Source organism: Procambarus clarkii, chromosome 49 (assembly GCF_040958095.1).
Source record: "Procambarus clarkii isolate CNS0578487 chromosome 49, FALCON_Pclarkii_2.0, whole genome shotgun sequence".
Taxonomy (NCBI): Eukaryota; Metazoa; Arthropoda; class Malacostraca; order Decapoda; family Cambaridae; genus Procambarus; species Procambarus clarkii.
The window spans coordinates 20,370,393-20,379,213 of NC_091198.1; the positions used below are offsets into that span (position 1 = coordinate 20,370,393).

Genomic DNA, 8,821 nt, shown 5'->3' on the forward strand with positions numbered 1-8,821 from the left:
ACACCCACACACAGACCCCAACAGTCTCCTACACCCACACACAGACCCCAGCACTGTCCTACACCCACACACAGACCCCAGCAACTGTTCTACACCCACACACAGACCCCAGCAACTGTCCTACACCCACACACAGACCCCAGCACTGTCTTACACCCACACACAGAACCCAGCAACTGTCTACACCCACACACAGACCCCAGCAACTGTTCTACACCCACACACAGACCCCAGCACTGTCTTACACCCACACACAGACCCCAGCAACTGTCCTACACCCACACACAGACCCCAGCAACTGTCCTACACCCACACACAGACCCCAGCAACTGTTCTACACCCACACACGGACCCCAGCAACTGTTCTACACCCACACACAGACCCCAGCAACTGTCCTACACCCACACACAGACCCCAGCAACTGTCCTACACCCACACACAGACCCCAGCAACTGTTCTACACCCACACACAGACCCCAACAGTCTCCTACACCCAGACACAGACCCCAGCAAGTGTTCTACACCCACACACGGACCCCAGCAACTGTCCTACACCCACACACAGACCCCAACAGTCTCCTACACCCAGACACAGACCCCAGCAAGTGTTCTACACCCACACACGGACCCCAGCAACTGTCCTACACCCACACACAGACCCCAGCAACTGTCCTACACCCACACACAGACCCCAGCAGTCTCCTACACCCACACACAGACCCCAGCAACTGTCCTACACCCACACACAGACCCCAGCAGTCTCCTACACCCACACACAGACCCCAACAGTCTCCTACACCCACACACAGACCCCAGCAACTGTCCTACACCCACACACAGACCCCAGCAACTGTTCTACACCCACACACAGACCCCAGCAACTGTTCTACACCCACACACAGACCCCAGCAACTGTTCTACACCCACACACAGACCCCAGCAACTGTTCTACACCCACACACAGACCCCAGCAACTGTCCTACTCCCACACACAGACCCCAGCAACTGTTCTACACCCACACACAGACCCCAGCAACTGTCCTACACCCACACACAGACCCCAGCAACTGTCCTACACCCACACACAGACCCCAGCAACTGTCCTACACCCAGACACAGACCCCAGCAACTGTCCTACACCCACACACAGACCCCAGCAGTCTCCTACACCCAGACACAGACCCCAGCAACTGTCCTACACCCAGACACAGACCCCAGCAGGGCTCAGTACACCCTCTCCTCCTCCTCCTCCTCCTCAGCTTCTTAATATCAGGTCCTGTCGGAAGAAATGTTTTGGGAGTTAATGAATTATGTAAATGAGACAGGCAGGGGCATGTATTGGCTCTCCTTCCTCACTACTTCTTTCTCCTCATCCCTCTCCCTCTTCTCCTACCTCTTCTTCCTCTTCTATTTGACCTCTTCTTGCCCTTCGTCTCTCCACCTCCCATTCGCACCCAAATATCTCCCACTTGCACGAAGATAAACGTAAAAATGTGCAATTGAATGCTCCTTGGGCATTCTAGATCTTGGTAACTAATTTTAAATAGCGTTTATTGTAGTGAAAAGTAATAGTGAGGTTGTTAAATGTGCTTACTGGTTTCTAAGGGCGGGCTTCGTGTGAGTTGATGTTGGATAACAGCCCGTAGGTGGTGGTTTAAATTTGGAGTTTATTAGTGATATTGGTATGGAATTGTGGTCTTTGTTTAGAGGGGGAGAGAGAGAGAGAGAGAGAGAGAGAGAGAGAGAGAGAGAGAGAGAGAGAGAGAGAGAGAGAGAGAGAGAGAGAGAGAGAGAGAGAGAGAGAGAGAGAGAGAGACAGAGACAGAGACAGAGAGAGAGAGAGAGAGAGAGAGAGAGAGAGAGAGAGAGAGAGAGAGAGAGGGAGAGAGAGAGGGAGAGAGAGAGAGAGAGAGAGAGAGAGAGAGAGAGACAGAGAGAGAGAGAGAGAGAGAGAGAGAGAGAGAGAGAGAGAGAGAGAGAGAGAGAGAGAGACAGAGACAGAGAGAAAACCAACTAACTCGAGGGAGCTATAACTCTCCTAAACTATTTACCCTAAAGTTAGGTCCTAAGTGAGAATATTATCCTTAATAACCCAACTACTTAAACCATCAGCATATAATCACAATCTGCATACATTACTAAGTAACTGAGCCTTATTAAATAAAAGTATCATTCATATTTAAGCAACGCAAAATAATCAATGTTAAAAAAAAAACGCAAAAATCTCTGAAGAAAATAATTAATTCTGACCAAGTTATCTTTTGTCGCCGAAATATTTATAACATTATGAACTTCACAGTAAATTATTTACAGCAGAGAATGCCTTAAGGATGGAAATCAGACGCCCAGGGTCTGCCTCACCTGGCTATGGAAGATGACACATGGGTGGTATGGAACTATCATAGGACCGTACACATAGTTGACCCCAAGTTGACCTCCCTTGTGAGAAGGATCAGCCCCTATTCCCCGACTCTCAAGAAGTCTAGAGTTGAGAGATTTGCAACAGTTTTCCAGCTGTTTGCAATATTGCTTACAAACATAAACACGGGCTATGGTAAGCCCGTAATTGAGTTCGGTTATTCGCGATAACCTTGTTACTCTGATATTTGGGTCAAAGTTTGAAATGGAGGTGGGGTTTCCTCCTTTTTCCCGGTTACTTTTTCGCTTCTGCTTTAGTCTCGATGTTATTATGATTAAACTGTGCTTTTAAAGAGCGGGTTTGATGGGAAAACTCCCATCACCTAGACCCACAGTGTACGCTACTGACTGGAAATTTTGGATAGGCCTACCAGCTCGCTGGCTCCATAGGCCTATATAACGAGCCCAACCACACTCCAGGTGGTGTAGCCTCCAGCACAGTGTGGCTACATGGGTATGCCATGCGCCGGGGGAGACGCACGACGCTGGTTCGATGCTCCAAACATCCAAGACTCTCTCTATTGGTCAGGAATCATGACTGTCAATTACACCAGTCTCACTGTACAGTCATTATGACTGTATTCAAACCTAGAACGCGTGTCCTTAATAAGTACAACCCGCCATTCTCTCCAGTCTTGGGATCCAATCTCCTGATACAGAATCGAATTCTTTAAATTGAATCTCTTGATAAGGACCCCAATCACTTGAGACAAGATACAGCTCCTTAAAACACGATCTAATCTCTTAACTCGGACCTTGACTGTCTATATATATATATATATATATATATATATATATATATATATATATATATATATATATATATATATATATATATATATATATATATATATATATATATAAATATATATATATATATATAGTCAACATTGCAGAGTTCAGAGTTCAGCAGCACTATTACACCAAACTGTGCAGTAACCTTAACTATTGCAAGGATAAGACAACGTTGCAAGGGTGAGGGTGAGAGATTGAAAAGGGTGAGGGAAGAGAGAGAGAGAGAGAGAGAGAGAGAGAGAGAGAGAGAGAGAGAGAGAGAGAGAGAGAGAGAGAGAGAGAGAGAGAGAGAGAGAGAGAGAGAGGAGAGAGAGAGAGAGAATTAAACGAAATCAAGGGGAAGACGAGTGGAAGAGGGAGAGAGGCGATAAAGAGGGTGATAAAAGTCTTAGCTGCTTATTTATCGTCCTCAGAACTATCATCAATGGTCTGGCTTCTCTTGCTTGGAAGGTTGATGCGTTCCAATCTAGTGTGATTGGACTGGTCAGAAGATCAGAACCTCCAACACCGCAGAGGTGTCAAAGGCCAATGTTCTGGCCCCCAACTTCGTGGATTACCAGAGGTTGGAAGCCATAACTCAAGGCGCTCAGCCACAACTCAAGCCGCTCAGTCATTAATAGCCTCGTGCTGACTGTGGTATTGTTAAGACTCATCAGTGATTATTGCTTCTCAGGTCGACCTGCATCTGGATCGTGAAGATAACTTGGAAAGCAAGTTTCTCTCTCTGTCTCTGTCTGTCTGGCTCTCTCTCTCTCTCTCTCTCTCTCTCTCTCTCTCTCTCTCTCTCTCTCTCTCTCTCTCTCACAACACTTGAGTCCTAGCCTAACCTTCACGTCTTGCTTCGTTACCTCCTCCTCCTCCTTCTCTCTCTCCTCCAAAACACTTCAAGTGTGTATCTCATTATTTCTGGGACGCGTGTAAGGACGTCAATATTTACTAGGTGTTCTCTCACTTCCCTCTCACTTCTCTCACTTCAAGAGAGAGACTAAGCTCAGTGTGTAACCATCACTGTAACTACCACCCCCCCCCCCCCCCCCCGCAACCACCAAGGTAACTACCAGCCTCAACTCTTCACCACCACTCCCACAACATCAATCACCACCACTCGACAGTTACAGCCCAATCACCACCACTCGACAGTTACAGCCCAATCACCACCACTCGACAGTTACAGCCCAATCACCACCCCTACACACGAGCAATGGTCGTTACTATCTTCTTGAGGTTATCTTGAGATGATTTCGGGGCTTTTTAGTGTCCCCGCGGCCCGGTCCTCGACCAGGCCTCCACCCCCAGGAAGCAGCCCGTGACAGCTGACTAACACCCAGGTACCTATTTTACTGCTAGGTAACAGGGGCATAGGGTGAAAGAAACTCTGCCCATTGTTTCTCGCCGGCGCCTGGGATCGAACCCAGGACCACAGGATCACAAGTCCAGCGTGCTGTCCGCTCGGCCAACCGGCTCCCTGTGTGTAACAGAGTACTACCCACGACCCTTACCAAACAAGGCAGTTCTCACCAAACAACCACTTGAGGAAGTGGTTACCTATACACTAACCTCCACCAATAACTATCCAAATGAAAGATGAATGGATCAGAGAGTAAAGGGGGGGAGGAGGGGGACAAGGAGCTTCAACACCCGTATATATATATATATATATATATATATATATATATATATATTATGCAAATTATGCAATTAACGATAATTACAGCTTCATTTGACGCCCCCTGTGTTGCGCAACGTTAATTACACCAATTAAATAACATATTGGGGGAGAAAGAGGCACGTTTATTTAAATAGTTTACCGTACGATTGATATATGTTATGGTCATATATCATTATATATCATTATATATAATGATTATATATCATTACATATGGCTATATACTAGTCACTAACATAGAGAAATCACATTATCGTGATATGAATGAACCAATGAGATCATTGAATATATCATTGAACATTCAATATATCATTGAACAATGAACGGCTCCTGTGGATCTGTTCAGTCACTAACGTGTGTGAACAAAAGGTAAATAGAGGGACAGGATGCCTTGGAAGATGTGTAGACACCAAGAGGAACTCTCTCTCGTATAGCTTCTTGAATGAAAGGGAAAGACTGAGATAAAAGGACGCAATTGATGCTAACTCATGACCTAATTTCAAGAGCAAGGTTATGCCACAAGGCCAAGACGGTTGGCTGAAAGACTGGGGCCCAAGAGCTAGTACTCGTCCTGTAAGATACAGGTTAACACACACAAACAAAAAAAGCAAAATCAAGAACATACGAAACTGCTAAACAGACAATGCACAAAGGAACTATAAAGAAACATAGAATGTTTCTATGTTTCATAGAAACTTAGAATGCTATACAGACAGTGGAGTCTGTATAGCATTCTAATTCACCACATCAGCAGTGTAGAGGGCCCAGATTCACGAAGTAGTTACGCAAGCACTTACGAACCTGGGGCCAGATTCACGAAGTAGTTACGCAAGCACTTACGAACCTGGGGCCAGATTCACGAAGTAGTTACGCAAGCACTTACGAACCTGGGGCCAGATTCACGAAGTAGTTACGCAAGCACTTACGAACCTGGGGCCAGATTCACGAAGTAGTAACGCAAGCACTTACGAACCTGGGGCCAGATTCACGAAGTAGTTACGCAAGCACTTACGAACCTGGGGCCAGATTCACGAAGCAGTTACGCAAGCACTTACGAACCTGTCCATCTTTTCTCAATCTTCGGCGGCTTTGTTTACAATTATTAAACAGTTAATGAGCTCCGAAGCACCAGGAGGCTGTTTATAACAATAACAACAGTTGATTGGCAAGTTTTCATGCTTGTAAACTGTTTAATAAATGTAACCAAAGCCGTCAAAGATTGAGGAAAGATGGACAGGTTCGTAAGTGCTTGTGTAACTGCTTCGTGAATCTGGCCCCAGGTTCGTAAGTACTTGCGTAACTGCTTCGTGAATTTGGCCCCAGGTTCGTAAGTGCTTGCGTAACTGCTTCGTCAATCTGGTCCCAGGTTCGTAAGTGCTTGCGTAAGTGTTTCGTGAATCTGGCCCCAGGTTCGTAAGTGCTTGAGTAAGTGCTTCGTGAATTTGGCCCCAGGTTCGTAAGTGCTTGTGGAACTGCTTCATGAATTTGGCCCCAGGTTCGTAAGTGCTTGTGCAACTGCTTCATGAATCTGGCCCCAGGTTCGTAAGTGCTTGCATAACTGCTTCGTGAATCTGGCCCCCAGGACCACACCAGGACTGGTGGTCTAAGTGAGGCCCTGTCCACTCCACAGGACCACACCAGGACCTCAACCTACGACGCCCCGGAACCCCACAGAAGCCCCCCTTGAGGTCCATATTCCAGGGGGTCCTTCCGGAGGTGGAGGCACCCGTCCCAGCTTGCATAATATTTTACCGTCGACTGTCCAAATGAACCCTCACTCTCCACCGAGGTCCGGACGGGTGCATCTGTCTATGGACGGGGAAGGAGGGACAGGGGGGAGGGAAGGGTTTCAGGTGCTGTAGACGGTATGAGAGGAGCAGGAGGAGAGAGGGAAGAGAGAGAGAGGGAAGAGAGAGAGAGAGGAGGGAGAGGGAAGAGAGAGAGAGAGGAGGGAGAGGGAAGAGAGAGAGAGAGAGGAGGGAGAGGGAAGAGAGAGAGAGAGGAGGGAGAGGGAGAGTGTAGGGAGAGAAAGAACAGGAGGGGGAGGGAGAAAGAAAGCGTGTAGGGAGAACAAGTGTCATATGTGCTACTCCACAGTGCTCAAAGCTACGATAGCTGTGTTCTAATCACTTGACCTGGTGATACAACTAACCTCTACCACTACCACCACTGCTGCCCTAACAAGGGGGGCTTCCCCCCCCCCCCTAACAAGAGGGGGGCCCCCTAGCATGGTTTCGCTCTAATAATAATAATCCTTTATGAAAACATAGCCAAATCAGTTGGGTCTTTATAACGTGATTCCATTGACAGGAAAGCCATAACAAAATTACAAATTATATATACACAAATATTTGTAATGGATCGAAGCTGTGGACCTGCCTAGTGAAACGTGGAGTGTGAGTTCCGTAGACTTTGGGTCGGCGTCTTATAATTGCTGGAATTTATTGGTTAAGCAGAACTAGCCTCACTCTCCCTCTCCCTCACCCATGGTGTGAGAGAGACAACCCCTCTCCATCACCCATGGTGTGAGAGAGACAACCCCTCTCCATCGCCCATGGTGTGAGAGAGACAACCCCTCTCCATCACCCATGGTGTGAGAGAGACAACCCCTCTCCATCACCCATGGTGTGAGAGAGACAACCCCTCTCCATCACCCATGGTGTGAGAGAGACAACCCTCTCCCTCACCCCTGACCTGAGAGACAACCCCCTCCCTCACCCATGGTGTGAGAGACAACCCTCTCCCTCACCCATGGTGTGAGAGACAACCCTCTCCCTCACCCATGGTGTGAGAGACAACCCCTCTCCATCACCCATGGTGTGAGAGAGACAACCCTCTCCCTCACCCATGGTGTGAGAGACAACCCTCTCCCTCACCCATGGTGTGAGAGACAACCCTCTCCCTCACCCATGGTGTGAGAGACAACCCTCTCCCTCACCCATGGTGTGAGAGACAACCCTCTCCCTCACCCATGGTGTGAGAGACAACCCTCTCCCTCACCCATGGTGTGAGAGACAACCCTCTCCCTCACCCATGGTGTGAGAGACAACCCTCTCCCTCACCCATGGTGTGAGAGACAACCCTCTCCCTCACCCATGGTGTGAGTGACAACCCCCTCCCTCACCCATGGTGTGAGAGACAACCCTCTCCCTCACCCATGGTGTGAGTGACAACCCCCTCCCTCACCCATGACGTGAGAGACAACCCCCTCCCTCACCCCTGACCTGAGAGACAACCCTCCCTCACCCCTCACCCCTCACCCCTGACCTGAGAGACAACCCCCTCCCTCACCCCTCACCCCTCACCCCTGACCTGAGAGACAACCCCCTCCCTCACCCCTCACCCCTCACCCCTGACCTGAGAGACAACCCCCTCCCTCACCCCTCACCCCTCACCCCTGACCTGAGAGACAACCCCCTCCCTCACCCCTCACCCCTCACCCCTGACCTGAGAGACAACCCCCTCCCTCACCCCTCACCCCTCACCCCTGACCTGAGAGACAACCCCCTCTCCCTCACCCCTCACCCCTCACCCCTCACCCCTCACCCCTCACCCAACTCACCGACAACATTGAGAGAGATGGTGAACGTCTCCTTGCCGAAGCCATTGACAGCGGAGCAGATATAGAAGCCTTGATCCGTCACCGTCACTTCCTTAATCTTGAGAGTCCTCCCTTGTAGCCTCATCCGCTCCCAGCCCTCCTCCGGGATCACCTCGTCGCCCTGCAACACACACCAACACCTCCAATTACATATCTCAAGAGTCCAAAGTCGTAAGCTGTTTATTAAATGTAGATAATGATGTACGTAATTTGGGGAAGATGCAGCGGTTTCGTAACTGGTTGTTCAAGTACTTGATGGATCTTTTCATAGGTACCTATAACCCCTGAAATAGGACACAAGAAATATTTGAGACTATCATTATATATATATAGAATGAA

The 8,821-nt window shown here is 48.6% G+C and overlaps 1 protein-coding gene across 1 annotated transcript in view; it reads right to left on the minus strand.

The window, feature by feature from the left end:
- Positions 1-8,603, minus strand: part of LOC123763189 (fibroblast growth factor receptor-like 1) — a gene marked incomplete at its 5' end in the record, with an annotated part of 31,585 nt that extends 22,982 nt beyond the window's left edge. The window contains 1 exon segment of the mRNA XM_069303117.1: positions 8,444-8,603. Coding sequence (XP_069159218.1) covers positions 8,444-8,603 — 160 coding nt within the window.
- Between the last annotated feature and the right edge of the window lie 218 nt (positions 8,604-8,821).